The sequence below is a fragment of the Raphanus sativus genome, chromosome 4 (genome assembly GCF_000801105.2).
Source record: "Raphanus sativus cultivar WK10039 chromosome 4, ASM80110v3, whole genome shotgun sequence".
NCBI lineage: Eukaryota > Viridiplantae > Streptophyta > Magnoliopsida > Brassicales > Brassicaceae > Raphanus > Raphanus sativus.
Window position 1 is genome coordinate 14894099 of NC_079514.1, and position 20079 is coordinate 14914177.

The 20079-nt window shown below is 33.2% G+C and overlaps 4 protein-coding genes across 5 annotated transcripts; all 4 read left to right on the plus strand.

Moving 5' to 3' along the window:
- Positions 1–1016: 1016 nt before the first annotated feature.
- LOC130511130 (uncharacterized) lies at positions 1017–4506 on the plus strand. Its single transcript, XM_057007987.1, has 6 exons — positions 1017–1135; positions 1356–1437; positions 1556–1581; positions 1645–1708; positions 1829–1936; positions 3739–4506. The coding sequence occupies exons 1-6, from the start codon at positions 1017–1019 to the stop codon at positions 4504–4506; spliced, it is 1167 nt and encodes a 388-aa protein (XP_056863967.1).
- Positions 4507–5500: 994 nt separating this feature from the next.
- On the plus strand, positions 5501–6766 carry LOC108849554 (F-box protein PP2-B10). Its single transcript, XM_018623110.2, has 3 exons — positions 5501–5884; positions 5995–6113; positions 6199–6766. Exons 1-3 carry the CDS (start codon positions 5519–5521, stop codon positions 6617–6619), a joined length of 906 nt encoding a protein of 301 aa, XP_018478612.2. The 5' UTR covers positions 5501–5518; the 3' UTR covers positions 6620–6766.
- Positions 6767–13262: 6496 nt separating this feature from the next.
- LOC108849205 (F-box protein PP2-B10-like) lies at positions 13263–14679 on the plus strand. Of its 2 annotated transcripts, XM_057007262.1 has the most exons (4): positions 13263–13361; positions 13469–13789; positions 13881–13999; positions 14073–14679. In XM_057007262.1, exons 2-4 carry the CDS (start codon positions 13472–13474, stop codon positions 14491–14493), a joined length of 858 nt encoding a protein of 285 aa, XP_056863242.1. In that variant the 5' UTR covers positions 13263–13361; positions 13469–13471; the 3' UTR covers positions 14494–14679. The 2 variants fall into 2 exon arrangements, with proteins under 2 accessions (XP_056863242.1, XP_056863241.1); XM_057007261.1 differs by lacking the exon at positions 13263–13361 and having other exon boundaries at positions 13373–13789.
- A 3216-nt stretch (positions 14680–17895) lies between these two features.
- On the plus strand, positions 17896–19341 carry LOC108851643 (F-box protein At2g02240). Its single transcript, XM_018625102.2, has 3 exons — positions 17896–18310; positions 18543–18661; positions 18743–19341. Exons 1-3 carry the CDS (start codon positions 17993–17995, stop codon positions 19161–19163), a joined length of 858 nt encoding a protein of 285 aa, XP_018480604.1. The 5' UTR covers positions 17896–17992; the 3' UTR covers positions 19164–19341.
- The last annotated feature ends 738 nt before the right edge of the window (positions 19342–20079 follow it).

Here is a 20079-nt window from a genome sequence, read left to right on the forward strand (position 1 = left end):
ATACAATTAGTTTTATGAGTTTTTGATGGTGTTAATAGTTCTATGATTAAACAAATTATTAGATTCAATATAGCTACATGTCTGATTCATGGTCAAAATTGGTTTAACCATAGTCAGTCCGGTTTAAAAACATTACTCAAAAACAAAAGGAGTGAGAAAAGACGAATTTATAGGCATGGACGTTCGGTGGCTTGTTCGCTTCGCTTCAGTTGATTTTTGAATTTTTGCATTTTCGGTGTTCTACTCATAAGCTGTATCGGGTTTTACTAATTATCAAATCAGATTTGGTTCGGTCTCTTTCGGGTTCGGATCGGATGTAACCAATGTTTAAAAGCGTCCAAAAATATATTTTTAAAACTTCAAAATTGACAAAAAAATCAAAATATATAAACTATTTACAAATCTAATTAAGATAGTTAAATTATCTAAAATTACTAAAAAGTAGTCAAAATAACAAATAAAACAAACTAAAAAAATATTTTGAATACTTTAAAATACCTAAATCACCTAATATATATAAAACATTGGGAAAACATTAACATATTTAACTAAGTTCGGATATCTTTGGATTCTAATTCGGATTTTGGTCCGATTCGGTTTATCACCAAACTCCAAAGTAATAAGTTCATAAGTTCAGTTCGGATATTTTTGTATAATAGTTCGGATCCGATTTCAATTTTTCTGTTTCGGATTTAGGTAGATATTTTGGGTTTAGGTAGATATTTTGGGGCATTTTGGTAAATAATCAGAACGACTCAAAAAAATCATAAGTTAAAAACCATAGAAAATTCATAATAAGTTAAAGAATTAAGAACCATAGAGTATAATTCTTCTCTCTTTTTTTCTCTCTCCTCTCTCCCCGACTCTTCTCTTCTCTCGAACACTAAACTAATCTGAAGATCGTCTCCGGCGTCCGGCGGCGCGTCCGCGCGTGTCGACGCCGGAGGGCCACCTCCTCCCTTGCTCCTCCTCCTTTGCTATTTGCTATTCGCCGTCTCTCCGCCTTCCTTCCCGATATGCTTGTGGATCTGCGGTGGGGTTACGACCGGGTTAGAAGCCAAGCACAAGGTTTCCAGATCCGGTTTCGTTTCAGCTTCTGGTGGTTTCACGGCGAGGTTTTGAAGCGGCTTGTACGGTGAATGGTCGGATTTTAGGGTTTGTGGATTAGATCGGTTTTACTTTCGATTTATTCCCTGGAATTCTTGTCGTTGAAGTTGATGATGGTTGGAGCTTGTTTAGAGTCTCCGTGTTCGAGATTCCAACTGGTTTCTTCGACATTAGGGGTTAGTCTTTTGGGTCTCTCCGGTGTCGGAGTGTTTCTGGAGCTATTCATCCTTTTTCTGGTGCTTCTTCAGACCGGAGACGGGTTGTGGGCAGATGTACGCAGGCGGTGATGGTGCTCTGTTCCCAGCTCTAGCTCGTGTGAATGATCGTGTTGTTTGTAGCAGGTTGTCGTCTATGGCTTCTTGTGGATAACTCATTCGGACACATCACTTCGGTTATTGTCTTCACGGCTTCTATTCAACTTTCCTGACATTGGTCATGGCTTTGTTAGGAATGTCTCGACGCTTCATTGTTAAGGTCTCTCTCCATTGACACCAGGGAAACTTCTTACTCATAGGTTAATGTCCCTTGGTTCTCAAGGGCATCAAATGGCGAGGCTGTGCTCGGGAGTCATTCACGACCTCGGTGTCTCCATTTGATCAAGGTCGCTTCCGAGAACCACCTTAGCTTCTTCAGCTCTCGTGGTGGTGTGCCTGATTTGCCTTTTAGGTATTGAGATTGGCTAGTTTAGAAGTGGCAGGGCTTCCAGCACGTTTTTTTGCAGGTATCGGTGGTGGCGATTGTAGCAAGCACTTGCTTGTTTGAGATGTGGTTCAAAATGTCGTGTGGCGTTTCATACGAACCGGCTTTGGTGGCACTAGCAAGGCTTCTGGTAAGTATCTGAATACCCTCCTACGGTCGTCCTGAGCTTAATGAACGGAGAAGGTTACTAGCTTCGTCGAGATCTTTGGAAACCAGTTACTCCGGAGACGTCAAGGAAATTCCCGGCATCCAAGGTAACGAGGAGAACCTCACTTTTCCAAGAGCAAGCGTTGATGGTTGAGAACGTCTACCAATATTGAAGAATTTCGAAAGACAAACTAGTGGAATGTGCCGGGTTTAGTGGGTAGGCGAAGCTAGGCTTGTAATAGATTGACTTTGATACTTTTGTTCAAAACGAGCTTGTAACCGTATCCGATTCCCGATTTATCGGGTAGATTTCAATATATTTATTTTATTTAAAAAAAAAAAAAACAGAACAATATAAATACGGCATCGCTTAAGGTTTCACCAAAAAGAAAACACGCATACAATCTAAAGCACTAATCGAGGATAACAGTAGGCTGGCATAATCATGGGTATACCTTCTCCTCGTCAAAAATAATGATCATATCTTACGCTCTCTGATTGGTTTTGTCTTATTGCACGAGAGCCGTTGCTGACCATAGCTGGGCTTGGAGACGGGTTTAACGATTTCCATATTGCTGGATTTTGACGGATGCTTAACGGGCTGTTGCTTGTTTCTTGTGGCCCAAAGGTTGTAAAGCCAGGCGAACAGTGGAATGATTTTCTTAACCCGGTCAAACCGATTATGTATTGGTTGGTTATGCGTTTGATTCAAGACGGAAATTCAAGTCGAAGTTATGTATACCGGGTCTGGAAGAGCGGTTTGATATTACGGTTATTTTTGGGTTGAGTCGAAATGCCTTTCCAATTAGACCATTGTAATTGGATTTGTTATTTGTATGCCCAACTAGTTTTAGTATAGTTAAAAAATGGTTAGACCAGTGTAATCGGATTTGTATGTCCAATGTTTTTTTTTAAGTATCTATCTTATTAAAATAGAAATATTCCGTGGACCTAACATTTGTTTTTGTAAGTTTTTTAAATTAAATACACCTTTATACTTTATAGTTAAACCTACATTAAATCATTAATGTTCCTTTTTTATACTATTACCATGTTTCCAAACAATATACTTATTTCTTTACTAGGTGTTTTCCTGCACCATGTGCAGTAAAAAATCTAAATTTAAGTTACATTTTAAAACAAAATTTTAGTAGTATTGTAGATTTTATTAGTTTTACCATTATTTCAAAATAAATTTGATATAATTAAACGTAAAATTAAGATAATTTTTTAAAAAAGCAATTATATTTAAAATATTTATGTATGTATTTAAAATTATAATCTTAGATATATTTTAATCTATTTATTTAAGTTAAATATATTAAATCAAATTATATATAATTAATAAAATTTATATAAAACTGATAATTTTGAAAAGTTATAGCTAAACAATATTTGTAAAATTTGTAAATATATAAGAAATTAATTATTTTACGTTTACTTTTTTATAAATTTTTTAAAATTGTATAAAATTTCGTAAATTTAAAGTAATAAAATTTGTATAGTTATAAAAAATATAATTAAATAAGATTTCAAAATTAGTAATGTTCATATTTGAATATTTTTATTTTAATGAGGATCTTTGAATTGTTACCATATTCTAAAAAGTTTACTAAAAATATAAATCAACATAAATGTAATATATGATTTATACTAGGATCTTGGATGTGGAAGAAAATTCTGAAAACTAGGGAGATAGCAAAGAAGTTATACCGAGTAGAAGTTCGAAATGGGAAAAGCGCTTCTTTTTGGTATGAAAGTTGGTCTTCTCTTGGATGCTTGAAGGATTTACTGGGTAATGGTAGTCCCTTTGACTTGGGTATCTCAACTGAAGCTACAGTGGAGGATAGCTGGAAGCATAGAAGAAGGAATCACCGTGTTCTTATTCTCAACAGAGTAGAAGAAGAGATTGAGAGTTGTAAAATTAAGAGAACGCAAGAGGAGGATGTGTCATTGTGGAAAAATTCAAAAGGTCATTACAAGAGATCTTTCTCTTCGGGTGAAACATGGAGAGCTACAAGAGAGATCCATCAACAATGTCAATGGCATAAAGAGGTTTGGTTCAAATATACCACACCAAAATACTCTTTCATCTTATGGCTTGCTATGAAAGGAAGAATGACAACAGGGGATCGCATGAGAAACTGGAATGGTGGAGCTAACATAAATGTATCTTGCGTTCTATGTAACGAGCCACTAGAAACAGTTGAGCATCTCTTCTTTGAGTGCAGTTATTCTGCAGAGATTTGGGAAACTTTGATGAAGGGGGTTCTACTAGATAAGACTACAGTAAAATGGGAGGAGTTGATGAGAATAATGAGAGACAGTTCCAATGGGAAGATGAAACAGTTCATCATTAAGTATGTGTTTCAAACTTCACTATATATGATATGGAGGGAGAGGAACAGAAGAAGGCATGGAGAGAAGGCCTCGACAACGAGTTTGCTAATAAAGCTCATTGATAAAAATTTGCGGAACAAGCTTACACTTGTGCAGAGGAAGGGAGATATGGATATTGGGAAGGGGATGATCTATTGGTTTAGCACAAGATAGTTAAAAAGTGTTTCTGTTTGAAGTTTTAAGCTTGTTTTAAAATTTGGTTGAGGTTACACTTGATGTACAAAGGTCTTTTTTCTTTTGAATTAAATTTAACATTCAATTCAAAAAAAAAAAATATATGATTTATTACTATATTCTGTAAAGTTTACCAAAAATATAAATTTACATTAAATATAGTTGTCCATGTCATATTTTACCATATGCCATGTCATCAAATTTAGTAGCCATGTCATATTTTTTCTTACGAAATTGATTCTGAAGAGGACATGTGGCAAAATCATTTCTCAAATAATGTCTAGGGGATACTACTCTCAATGTTTCCAAACAATATATATTTTATACTACTATCAATGTTTTCAAACAATACAATAATTAATCTTAGTTATTTTATATCTATCATTTTCTCTTTAAAATTTTGTAGAAACGTCATAATTTCATAAATTGCAAAATAATAAACTTTAAAATTTGGATTATAAGATTACAAGTTATGAAACTATTATAATTTAAATCAAATTAGATTACATATCGGTCATCCAACAGTTCAATCGGTTAGTCTCGGATTTTAATGATTTTTTTAATATGAATATTTTAAAAACCTAAATTGAATTTTCAGATCTCCGGATTAACCGGTATAATCACAATAGGGTTGAATTAAAAAACACTGATTTAAATGCAAAAATATTCTAAATACACTCTTTAAAATTACCAAAATATTTGTTATATTATTAGTGAAATTTTTCATCGTAAAATATTCTGCGCTTCCAACCGCGGATCAAAATCTAGTGGTACTTAAAATAAGTTAGACCAGTGAATCGTAATAGGAATCAAATTTTGTGGATGGTATCTCGGTCACATGAACAATTTTAATGATAAAAAAACAAACAATTTGTTTTGATCACTAGCAGCTTTTCTTTGTTGACTTTGTTATTGCAATCATGACGTCAACCTTTTTATGAATTTCTACGAAACTTCCACGTCGACGCGGATAAGTGTTTTGTCGTAAAATATGTCGGAAAAAAGTGTCAGAGAAGTCGAATCTCCCTTCTCTCTCTCTCTAGAGGAGGCTACGAGGATGAGTGAAAATCACGGCAAACGCAGACGAGAGATCGTTTCGGATTCGTCGTCGCCGTTCGATTCCTTTCCGGAGGATTGCATATCGAAGATAGTTTCCTTCACACGTCCACGTGATGCTTGCGTTGTCGCTTCGGTTTCTAAAGCCTTTGAATCTGCGGCCAAGTCAGATGTCGTATGGGATAAGTTTCTTCCACCGGAGTATGAATCTCTGGTTCCTTCATCGCGTCATTTCTCATCCAAGAAGGAGCTCTACTTCACGTTTTGCGAGGAGTCTGTTCTTATAGACGATGGTACAAAGGTATAGTAAATGTATATCAGTCTTGGACCTTTTTATATGATTTTGAGAACAAAGCTTGTTTCAGCTGTTGCTATTGAATAATTCTGTTTTTTTTTTTTGGGAAATAAAAGAGTTTTTGGTTAGACAAAGCCAGTGGAAAGAAGTGTATCATGTTATCTGCGATGAACATCTCAATCATGTGGGGAGATACTCCACAGTATTGGGAATGGGTTACATTTCCTGAAGCTAGGTACTAATATCGTTAATCCAGTTTGTAATTAAATAGTTCGGATGATGATTGATTAAAAGAAAAACTTGGTGTTTGTTTTTACTAGGTTTAAAAGAGTTGCGAAGCTTCTTGATTTATGCTGGTTTGAGATTAGAGGCAGGACCAATACTGGTGTCCTATCTCCAAGAACTCGTTACTCAGCTTACATTGTGTTTAAGAAGGTAAATCATTGTAACAGCTTGGAGGATGTGTCTATAGAAGCTGGAGTTGGAGTGGTGGGAAATGAAGCTTCTACAAGATTCATATACTTTGATGCGCGAGTTGATGGGCTGTCTCTGAGGAGGAGGCGAAGGAGGCCACATGAGAGAAGAGATGGGTGGATGGAGATAGAGCTTGGGGAATTCTTCAGTGGAGGACATATAATGAATAGTGATGAAATTGAGATGAGTGCTTTTGAGACCAAGCTTGGCCATTGGAAGAGTGGCTTGATCATTCAAGGAATTGAAATCCGTCCTGTAAGAACCTAGTAAAGTAATGCCTGTGAACACTTATCTACTGTTATCATTGTCAGTTGTGTTTGTTATATGAAGGAAAAACAGCTTTGCTAAAAGGTTAAATCCTTGTTGGTTGATATATGATGTATTGACGTGGGTCTGCATTTTTACCTTAGAACTTATGAACCGAGCAGTGATTAATCACATGATAACAGAAAAAAGGAGCTTAGCAAAAGCTTCCTTTTATCTCTAGTTTCTTTCTCACATCTAGTTGATTCTTTATTGATCATAAAAGAATATTTTACAGGCCATAACACAGAAAATAATAAACCTACAAAATACCTTCAACTAAACTAAAAAGGAAATGTAAAAAGAAAATCTTACAAAACTCAACAACTCCAAAACTGTAACTTTTGTTCTTTATTGTGTGGAGGATGTCCAAAATATGTAAACCGGATTCTTGCTGTGGGAGAGTGGTTCAGTATTTCTGGTTATGTTATTATGTAGGCATACGAATTTGGGCTGAAAGTAACCGAACCAGATGCGGTTTGGTATTGGTTCTCTCTCAACTGAAAATATCGGCAGGAATTTCATTTGGTTTTTTTTTTTGGGTTATTTACCCGAGAATGTTGGTTCTATTCGAGTTGAGCGATCAGTTTCTGCAACAAATATTTTAAATAACCAGATTATATCAAAACTAAGAATCTAAGATCGGCTTATACCAATATTATCCAAACCATATTACTGAACTAATCCAAGATACCAAATACTTTGGCTAACCAAAGTCGCATGCCTTTGTTTTGGTTCGGGTAGATGTCTAACCAGTAACCACGTAAAGATTTTTACAGTACATTTGCTGTCTTTCTCTGTTTGAATGCATTAAGGTTAATAAATCAAAGAAATTGAATGAGATGATGAGAAAGAAACTTGGCAACACTTTAATGGGGAAACTAGATTTTGACCCGCCCTGAAAGACGGAAATTGATTTGTCAAATTTTAATTTTAATATATGTATATATAATATTATTTATATTTTTGTGTAATATATATATATATATATAATTGAATGGTGTTATAATTTGTGAGTCAGACATTTTTTTTTCTTATGTTTGGAATGATTTGGAACTTATTGATTTAAGAGTGATTCAGTTTTGTATGATCTAACTAGGAAAGGCCCGCCCTACGGGCGGGATGCAAATTTATATGTTTATTATATTTTTATATGAAAATATACATATTGGTTAGACTTCGTACAATTTGAAATCTAAATAAACCATGCTATATAGAAAATTAATTATGATTTTATTTTATATTATATATTCCTTTTGTTAAGTAACATATGTTTTAACTTTTAATTATACATTAAGATTTAATTTGGCATTATATCATTCCTTGTGATAATCTGTAGTTGGAAGAACACACATATATCTCTATTTAATTTGTATCAATTCTTTTTATATTGATGGTTAGATCTCGTTGGGGAGGTGAGAATGCAGGTTTGGTTTTTATGTCGAAGATAAGTTTATATAGAGGTTATGGGCCCATGGTGTGTTTTCTCGGAAGATTGTAATATCTTCGTATGTTGATGTGTTTATGTTCTAAAGTTGATAATTTGGGTTTAATATAGTCACCTCATTGAAACGTTTAGATATTATGGTTTAGGAGAATTGTTATTTTTTGTGTTGTTACTGAAATGCGTTTGTTATAAAAAAAAAAGAAATGCGTTTGTTTTATATGATGGAGTTTTAATTTTGATATATTTATGAGAATTTTTTCTTTTTTTTGCTGAATATGATGAATCTGTTATAATTGATTGAATTTGATATGTCGGTGCCAAACAATAAATTGCTTTGTTTAAAACCCTATATTTATATATATTAGGGCAGACCCGCCCTACGGACGGAAAATAAGGAAAACAAATATTTAGTTTATCTCAAATTTTGATAATTACTTTAAAATATATGTATTATTCGGTTTTGTTACTTTTATTTCAATTTTTTAAATGATTTGAAGGTTTAATTTTTTTTGTTAAACTTCATACATACACTATTATTTTTTAAACTTTACTTTATTTTTGTGAACATAGATGTATTAAAAAGTCAAAAAAGTAAATAAGAAAATATTTAAATTTTTCTCGGTGAACAAAAAATTAAATTTGTTTAAAACACTTAAGGGATGAGTTTAAGCGTATCTTAGGTTTATAGCTTACCACCTGTTTCAAACAAAAAAAATCAGACTAACAATATAAAGTTGATTTTATTTAAAAAAGATATGATTGTAACTATAGAAGCAAAGACAGTAATCATACAGATGTAAAATATTTTCAGAAGTAGGCACTGAATAAATGACACTCAAAGACTGGACAACATAATAACAAACAATGACCCATTGTTACATGTATAATACTCTGAGTATTACACATATATTAATTCAAATAAACTGAATTGTATTGAAATCCGACTTGCAAGTTCTTGATATACAGTCGCTAGAGATACAGAGATGACTACTCATGCATCTGGTCAATAGAGAATTGAGAAGACTCCTCTAAAGAAACGAAACCATGATGCTATTATGCCCAATTGATTTAGATAGTATAAGAAAACAAAAATATTTTACTTCAGTAAAGAAACTTACTACAGCTACAATACTAATAGTTGAGCATAAAAAGAATACACAGAACTCATCGTGATTAGACAGAACAAAAAACATCAGAATAAATCATATATCAAGAGATAAGATAATACATAACTTCAGTCATCTTTTTAGCTCGTCTGCCAAGATCTTCACTGAAAGGATAGCGACTGCCCCCAAAAGCTTAACATATCTTAAGAATTGTACTTTTTGTTCTTCCCCCTGAATAGAAGACAACAAATACATGTTTCTCCGTCGTGAGCATTAATTTAGATCAAAAATCAAACTCCAATAGAGGAAAACAATATAAATATATTTTTTCTGCAAAAACCAGCATTCCATGTAAAACTATTTTTTGTTAGGCAGATCAACAAAATAAAATAAAACAATAGAGGCAGAACCAATGTCAAATATAAACATATGCAGATGAAAACGTCTTAACTACATATAGAATTTAGACTATAAACATGGATGAAAAAGGCTGCACTTTTAATGTCTAAGAAGCTAAGGTAGAAAAAAAGAAGTTAACCTTCTACCCAGAGTTGGGATCAACAACGAACAACGTTCCATACCTCGTTCTTCCTGCTGCAAAGGAGCCTTGAGGGTAGGTCTGGGCATTCGGATTACCGGTTCGGATCCGGGTCGGATGTTTCGGATTTCGGATATTTCGGAACTAGTGAAAATGGTACCGATCGGATAATTTAAAATTTCGGTTCGGATACGGTTCGGTACTTGTCGGATCCGGTTTGGATCCGGTTATATCCGAAGTAACCAAAAAATTAACGGATCCGATTAATATTTATAAATTTATTATATATATATAGATATAAACTTTAAAATACATATATAAACACTATAGGATGCATTGGTGTAGTGTCACGTGATGTGGTAAGTGTAGGATGAGGTTCATGGTTCGATTTGCTAGTGATGCATATTAAATTTTACATCTCGGATACCCGTACGGTTCTCGGATTTTTCGGATACCCATACGGATCTCGGATTTCTCGGATACCCGTATGGATCTCGGATATACCCGGAACCGATCCGGTACCCGACCAATTTTAAAACCTCATCCGACCGGGTATTTTTCTAGAACCGAACCCGATCCGAGACCCGATTTTTCGGGTAATTACCGGTTCGGATTTTCGAATCCGGATAATTTGCCCAGGCCTACTTGAGGGCGTCTATGGGCTGAAGCAAAAAGATCACCAGCCTATAAAAATTACAGCAGTCACATGAAAGCATGAGATGCATATCCAACGGTTTAAGATAACAGTTTAAATATGCAATTCACACAATGGAAATTCATGTACAGTCATTAAAATTGTGCTGACCAAAGATCATCTATAATAGTATCTTTTAAGTAACACAGAGCTGTCAAATTTGTTATGAACCAAATGAGGACTCTCTGTCATATTACCTTGTCAAGAAGGAGCTTGAACTCCACAAGTTCATTGTAAAAGTGCTGCAGCTTGTCACTAATAGCATTGATTTCGGAATGATCAGCTTCTAACTCTCCAAGTTTGACCTGAGGAAAAAAATGTAAAATGCATCATCTCTCATAAGCTATGTGATTGAAAAGAGCACTTCTTCATATAACAACACTAAAAAATTAAAGTACCTATCTGGCAAGTTAAGTCTCTGCTTTTCCAGTTCTTCATACAGTTTTTAATCCAGTCTTGCTTGGTTGGAGGATGTGTAGCCTCCTCTTCAACCTTGAATTTACAGAAAAGTTAAAATATATCTAGATGATACTCAGAAAACGGCTACGTCAAGTGATTTAATTATTTCAGGGGATTTTGCAAAATTTTCAAGAGCTTCATAATAAATTTTGTAGATAAGACACAGACATCAAGTACCTGATGTCTGATAGAGACTGAGACGTCTGCGGCTCAGATTGTGATTCTGAAGATGCATTAGAGGCAGTACCATCTGGGGCTTATTGCTTTGACTCTGACTGGTCTGTGGAGCCTCCGCAATCGTAAGGACCAATAATGGCGGAGACAGCATCTGCGTAAAAGATTAAATTGGAGATTCATAGCATATCAGTATAAATAAAGAGATATCAAATACGCTTAGGACACTAAAAGGATCATTATTGTTTCAAACTAAGTGCTTCATTCATCTTAGAATCATAAAGTTGTAAACCTGCATTGCCTTGATGAAGTCCTTGAAAGGAACCCATCTCCGAATCCACTTAAGTGGAGGATAACAGAAGCACTTAAAGCTACAACTGCCGGACTTCATGCCGGAAGAGAAAACCTTAGAGCATATTAAAATCAATGAGAAGTAATGTAACAAAATCAAGGAGAAGATGAGAAGGAAGGAAGAGATCTCATACCTTTTTATAGTGGAACATCACCGACTCTCACATCCAAGAAGAGAATTGAAGGCGATGTAATGGATGATTGATTTCATAGGATTCAAGACAGAACATTTACTTAGACCGTTATGGTGAGAATGAAATCTGAATCGACACAGATCGCAGTCGGAGGTAGGTGTTACGCGACTTCGGTTTCGTCCCTAGCCTATAGGATAACAGGATGATGATATCTCGGGCCCTCTTGGTATAAATCACAACAGGCCCAGAAAATATGACGTAGACAAAGTCCATGAATCACCTGATTAAATGAAACGGTGTGGATCCGACGTGTCAGCACTACAGGAGTCGAATTTCCAGGCTGGATCTGACGTGTCTCAACCAGGAGGGATGAAAACAGTTCTTTATATATAAAGATAATATTAAGAGATAACCAAAAATATTTTAAAGATGTTATTGGTTAAGTTCAATTTATCTATTTCGGTTAAGATTTAGTTTAATTTAAGTTGGTATGTTTCATTTTATAGGAGGCTTGATATATTCTAGTAACAACTATGAAAGAGCCCAAATCTAAATGACAACTATAAGTAGTAGATAAAAACCAATCCTTAAATTAATAGATTAAATATTAAAGTATTTGTACTCTATACACACAAAATCTACCTTATTTGCATTCATTTTCCTATTTCCCCCCAATTTTCTTCCTCCTATCTTTATTATTTTCCCTCCATTCTATAGTATCCCACTTATTTTAGTATTAAGCTAATTTGCTCGAAATATTATCCAATTTTTTTACGGTGGTTATTATTTTTTAAACATGAGAATTTTCTATACAGCTTTTTTATTATAACTATTTGAGTAAAAATATTTGGGAATAAGATTAGTTAAGTTTTCTTTGTCATAATAAGATTAGTTAAGTTAATAACTTGGAATTCACAGTGACATGAGAATCTACTTGAGAATAAGATTAGTTAATCAATTCTTTATTTTAAATACCCTTTTTTGACATCCTTTAAATTCCCTTTGTATATAATAAATTGCTAAAAAATTTCAACAATAGTTTTTTCCAAACAATAATATCTTAGTTAGGATAAATGTTTACATAAATATAGTAGATTTTTGTACCCGATGGTCCAACTATATATTCTGTACATTGATTTTTAATGGTTCTGTTTTAATATAGCAGATCATTTGAAGAATTAAATATATATTAAAAATTATAATTTTGGTTTAATTTGGTTTTCTTCAAAATCAGAAGTGGAAATATTTATTTATAAATTCCTTTAAACATGAGGAGTTGAAAGGAACAGGGTACTAAGACCTGTGTATAAATAACTTGAAAAAAGATATTTGGTGTAAATTTTGATGAACAGTGAATTTATTGTAATTTGTTCTCTAAAATATGGTCAGTAATGTTTCTGATATTGGATTTTTTAATCTTAAGATTTTAAATTTTTCATAATAAGTGTCATTTTCACATAAATTAATAAATTATTAAAAATTGTTTAATTATTATTTGATACATATTTTATTAATTAATTAATTAATTAAAAAGGTAAAAACTAGAAAATTCATTTAATATGTTTATTACAAATGTAAAACAATATTTTTAATGAAGAAATTAAAAGTGTCAAATGAAACTTAATATAAAAGACAGAGAATATTATTCTTCTTTTTTGGAAGAAAAATATTGTGTTTTGAAAATCAAAATCTGTTTTTTTTTTTTTTTTTTTGGTCAATCAAAATCTGTTTTAATACATTTTATTTCATGATCCCTCCTCAGTCCTCACCTTGTTAGTTAAGAGATTAAGGAAACCTCCCCAAGTAAGCAAAGAAAGTTAATATTGTAAATATCTGCGGATGACTTCTCGGTGACAGAGACCACTTTATAAAAGAATCTATTGTCTGAAACTTTCCCTTTCCAAATGCAGAAGATGATGATGGGGAAAAATCACGGCGTTGAATCTAGCGGCCAAAGCGGAGGAAAGATCGGTTCTGATTCTTCGCCGTTCGATTCCTTCCCGTTGGATTGCATCTCCAAGATAGTCTCATTCACAAGTCCACGTGATGCCTGCGTCGCCGCTACGGTGTCGAAAGCCTTTGAATCTGCGGCCAAGTCAGATGTCGTGTGGGAGAAGTTCCTTCCCCCGGAGTACGCATCTCTGGTTCCTTCATCGCGTCATTTTTCGTCGAAGAAGGTGCTCTACTTCGCGTTTTGCGAGGAGCCTCTTCTCATCGACGATGGTACAAAGGTATAATAATAATCCAATAAGTTCTGGTTTGAGGAGAACCATGATCTGTGATGCTAATGAATGATTCTGTTTTGCTCTTGAAATCAAAAAGAGCTTTTGGTTAGAGAAAGCAAGTGGGAAGAGGTGTTTAATGTTATCTGCGATGAACATCTCAATCATATGGGGAGATACTCCACAGTATTGGAAATGGATTTCGATTCCTGAAGCTAGGTAGCTACTCTTTGTCCATTTTGTAATACACTGTGATTGGTTAAGAGACTTGGTGGTGTGCGTGTGTTTACAGGTTTAAAAGTGTTGCGAAACTTCGTCATGTATGTTGGTTTGAGATTCGAGGGAGGGTGAAAACTCGTGTCCTATCTCCAAAAACTCGTTACTCGGCTTACCTCGTGTTCAAGAAAACGGATAGTTGTTATGGCTTTGATGATGTGGCTGTAGAAGCTGGGGTTGGAGTGGTGGGTCATGAAGCTTCTACAAGAACCATATGCTTTGAAACGGATGTGGATAATGAGCGAGAGATGAGATGGATATACCCAGAGGAGAGGAAAGATGGTTGGATGGAGGTTGATCTTGGGGAATTCTTCAATGGAGAGGAGATGATGAATGGTGATGAGATTGAGATGAGTGCTTTAGAGACTAGGGACCTCGGTTGGAAGCGTGGCTTGATCATTCAAGGAATTGAAATCCGTCCTGCGAAAATCCAATAAAGAGAAAATAATGCCGGGAGTGAAGAGGTACAATCCAATTGATAGACAAGTGTGTTTGTTATATAATGAACAACTTTGATCAAGGTTGAATCCTGTTAGTTGGTATATGTAAAACCGGTTTTATCCGGTTATGCTTTTGTAGTAAATGAGTATTTCCGTGGACGGAAAACTTGTAGTGTTTCTGGATTTTGTCATAGTACTAGGTTGGGTCTGAGAAAAAAACCGGAATCGAACCGGAATATCTGAACTGGATCTTAAATATCCAAATCGTTCTTATATTTTTATATTCAAAATAACTGAATCGAAGCAGAACCGAAACGAGAACCGAACATGTACTCAAATATATAAAAATATTGATTATATATACATATATCATAATTAAATTAATTATATATACATATAACATAACTAAATATATATTTATAACTAAAAAATTTCTAAAAGAATCCAAAAATATTTGAAGATAACTACATTATTATAAAATATCCGAATTATCTGAACTATACAAAAGTATCTGACTCGTTTTATCTGAAATATCCAAAATAATCTGAAATATCCAAATTTTTTTATCTAAATCATTTTAATTATTTGATGTTTTGCCTAATTAACAGATATTTTACCCGAATTACCCAAATTATCCAAACTACCAGAACCGGGACCATGACAGATAATAACTATTCTTTCGAGATATTTTTTGGTTCCTAATTTTACTATCTGAACCGAACCGAACCTAAAACTATCTGAACCAAACCAAACCGAAATTAGGTCAAGTAGTAAATGGATCCTCTAACTCCATACCAGAAATCCGAAATCCGAAATACCCGAACCGAACCAATATTCGTTGAATTCTATACCAACGGATTAAATATTATATCTATATAACAAAAATAGGGGTTATTGATAAGTGAATTCTCATGAATTTTGAAAATTTTGAGATTTCATTGTTATTGGTTCTTGGATTTCAAAAATCTTAATATAATCTATTGTTATTAGTTTAAGAATTTTCAAAATCCATTCAAATTCCTGGTTATTCAATTTTTTTGTTATTTATTGATTCTTTAATTGTAACTAAATCTAGTGTTATTAGGATATGAATTCTATTCATTTTTACTCATAAGACTTAACTTTTAAAATATCATATGTATCTTTGTGATTTTCAAAATTCATGTGATAATTGTTACCAAATATCTTATTGCAACTTAAATTCAAATTATATGTCCAAAACTATAATTCATTACATTTTATATATCTTTACATTTTTGAATATATAATTATATTTATATTGGTTTATCACTTTTGAATATATAATTATATTCATAAATACTAAAATTTTGAAAAAATTTAAAATACTTTAAAAAGCATTTTCAAATTTCAAAAAGAAAATTTGAAACAAAGAATTTGAAAAAAATATCAAAACTGTTTTATAAAAGTTTGAATTTGAAAACATATAATTCAGAATTATTTTTAATCATTCCTCTGTTACTCTTTATATATCTATAAAACAAGTTTACCATTTTAATGAAATCGTTTTGGTAATCCAAATTCATGAAATTTTATATCAATCTAAAAAAGTTATGATCAAATTTTATAAATTAATATATATATACATTTTCACAATCCACACAATTTTAAAAATCTGTTAACTCTTAAAATTCATAAATTATATACAAATTCATCTCCCACTAATCCCAAAATCAAGCATAACACTTGTTTTTGGTCAAATTATTAGATAGATGATGAGTATGCTATGTATAGGGGTGGATCTACAGTGTTCACGGATGGTGCAGCTGCCCCCACTAAAAATTACAAATTGATTTATTTGCATATAAGTAATGATTTATTCAACATGTCAAATGTTTAAAATCTATATATTGTCCCTACTAGTGAAAGGTTAGAATCCCCACTAACCTGTTTTATTGTATTTTTTCTGTTTACTTTTCCATATGTCGTTACTACTACTTATTTTCCTCCTATGTTTGCCATGTTGGGTACTTAGACGCTGCGACCACTTCTAACGATCAAATTTACACATTAAAATAAGGAAAACAAATGGTGGAGACAAGCTGTAGCTGTACTTTTTACAAAGGTTGCCGGTGTGGCGGTGTTCTCCGTGACGTTATTTTACACAACGGAAACGAACTGCGTCTAATTTTAATGGTGGAAAACACGCCTACAAGCGGTGTTCTTTCTCCCCAAACTTGGGCAAGAAGTCAGTTATAATTTTGGTCTCCCTCACCATTGAAGTCAGTTATAGTTGTCTTCCCTTCGGTCAGTTCATGTATTTTTTCATCATTCAAACCCAATTTTATTTTTCTATATTTTCTTAACAATTTATTCGATTATTTCTATTTTGTTTTATTTTGTTAGTGTTTCATTTTATAATTCTTTTAAAAAAAAATTTGTATAAGTTTAATTTTATTTTTAAAAATATATATTTATATAATAATATTAAATATTTATATTAATTAATTAACTAATCAAATTATTTTTATTGATTAATTAATTCTATTTTCCTCCAGTCAATTTTTTTCTAGATCTGCTACAAATTTTATGTCATGAAGGTTTTATATGCTTACATGACTTGACTTTATTATAAGATTTGTTTATCTGTTTTAACGAATCTCAAAAACCAAAAGCAACGTGAAACACATGAAGCGTGCAGAAATACATACGTGCACACTAATGGAAATAATGGTATTTCCGTAAATATGTGTGGGCGACTTGAGACAGGTCTTTCTTTTTGTTTTTCCCATCGGCAGAGACTACTCGAGACGAATTCTTTAAAGTCTCAGCCTTACAGATTAAGGAAGATCATACAGATAGATACAAGTACAACTATGGGACAAGGCGCGTTCACAAAAAGGCGTTGATGGCAGACATGTCTATCTCAAAACTACCGAGACTATCTATAACTAAATTGAAGCTAACGTGACTAAACATTTACATTCGAAGTTGATATATAGTTTTGATATGTTTTTAGAATATAATAATAATTCATACACCATCATTAATTAAATTTACTAGAATATAACATTAAAATAATAAAAAATAAAAATATTTTTAAAATCAAAAATATTATTAATTGGATCAAAAGAAAAAGAAAATATATTCGTCATTTGAAAGGTGGATCAAAATCTAGTAAAAATTTTAAAATATTAACAGAGTTTTATTTTTAAATCTTATTTAATTTTAAAATTTTATCTATACTCAAAGTTCAGGAAAACACCTAAAATTATAAAAAAATATTGATTGCCAAGAGTAAATTGGCTTCTTTTTGTAAATCCAAGTAAAAACGATGCAGCGTGAAGAGGGGGAGGCACGCGGCACGTACTGATGCAAAAGAGGGCAGTTCTGTAAATATTTGCGGGCGACTTTCCACGAAGTCATTTTAAATTCCATAACAACAGAGGTGACTTTTGAAACAGTCACGAGTCTTTGTATTAAAACATAATAAAGCCCTGGCCTCTCCATCCCTTTTCCTCCACAATCTTCCAAAACGATGATGCAGGCAACGATGGGACAAAAACAAGGCGTTGAATCTAGAGGAGATATCATCACCACGGGGCCGTCGCCGTTTGATTTCTTGCCGGAGGATTGCATCTCCAAAATAATCTCCTTCACAAGTCCGCGTGACGCGTGCGTCGCCGCTTCGGTTTCTAAAAGCTTTGAATCTGCGGTTAAGTCAGATACCGTGTGGGAGAAGTTTCTTCCGCCGGAATATTCCTCTTTGATCCCACGATCGAGAGTTTTCTCGTCCAAGAAGGAGCTCTATCTCACCCTATGCGATGATCCTGTTCTCATCGAAGATGGCAAAAAGGTAATATATATATATGTCTATATATTCATTATTAGGGCGTGAGAATAATGATCTGTGTCGCTGATATTGGCACTGAATCATCATTGGTTCTAACTTTATATATTGTAAAAAAAATTTGTGATTCAACCTAATTTCAGAGACACTCGTGAATATAATCAATGATTTATGTTGGAGAATTATGTGAATAAGGATAGTTTCTGATGGTTTGAGTTTATCATTTTAAAAATGATAGAGCTTCTGGTTAGAGAAAGCGAGTGGGAAAAGATGTATTATGTTATCTTCCAAGGAAGTGTGGATCACATGGGGAAGTAGTCCACAATATTGGCGATGGGTTTCAATTCCTGAATCTAGGTACGTTACTCCTTATTCGGTTGTAATCACTCATTCTTATCATGATTATGAACATGTGAAAGAAATAATGTTGGAATGCAGGTTTGAGAAAATAGCAGAGCTTCTCAACGTGTGTTGGTTTGAGATTCGTGCGGGGATGCATACTCGTTACCTATCTCCAGGAACTCGTTACTCGGTTTACATTGTGTTCAAGACAGAGGACGGATGTCCTGGATTGGGTGATATCCCGGTAGAAGCTGGAGTTGGGTTGGTTGGACAAGAATCTTCTCAAAATTTGATATACTTTGTTGGGCCTAGTGGTCGAAGGAGAGATAGAGAAAGGAGAGATGTTACAAGACCAAAGGAGAGGGAAGATGGGTGGATGGAAGCTGAGCTTGGTGAGTTGTACAATGGATCATGCTGTGATGATATCTCGGTTAGTGTTGTTGAGATTAAATCTCCATATTGGAAACGTGGTTTGATTATTCAAGGATTTGAATTCCGCCCCTCAAAAACTCAGTAACAGCTATATGCAGTTTCTGGTTTATGGTTGTTTGCTTCAGTTCCATGTCTAAGCAAAGTGAAACGATTTGTTGTATTGTAATGTTTTCGAAATTTCAAGTCTTTTTGGATTGAATGTTTGCATGGTTTGATTTTGATCACATGAAGAAGTCAATAAAAAAATTGTGTGTTACTCCCTTGCTTATCAATGTTTTTGAATAGTATCCCAATGTATCTTCAGTTTGAAGTAAATCTTCACCAATAGTAAAACAATTTAATTTAAAAATGAAAAGATGAATTGTATTCCTACAAATTCCACCATGTTAAAACCCCCTAAAGTTAGATCTGGTTTCATGCAATACGGTTTATGGTTTATGTCTGTAAAATGAGAAGCTTTGTTGTATCGTAATGTTTTGGGATCTTTAAGTTTCGGGATTGCAATGTATTATTTTGATTTTATGTTCACCATCTTCAAATGAAGAAATATCATTAAAGAAAAATTAGAAAATGTTTCGTTTTGCTTCTCATCTACTCCCTCCATTTCATATTATAAGTAGTTTTAGTAAAAAAATTTGTTTCACAATGTAAGTAGTTTTAATATTTCAAAGCAACTTTATATTTATTGAATAGTGTATGACCAATTAAATAATGTTAGTTATTTTATTATTGGTTGAAATAATACATTAAATGATACTTTTTAACAAATGATTACTTTTTTTTAATATTAGTGCTTTTAGCTAAAACTACTTACAATTTGGAACAGAGGGAGTATAATGTTTTGTGTAGACTCTAGTGTTCTAAAATGATTCATTTTGAAGGAATCATTCTATACTAATAGGACCCTATTTACAACTCCAAAATATTAAAAAGTATGCATAGTATTCCTACAAATTTGGTGCCAAAACCATAAGCAAGTGAATTTTTTTGGATGTTGTGTA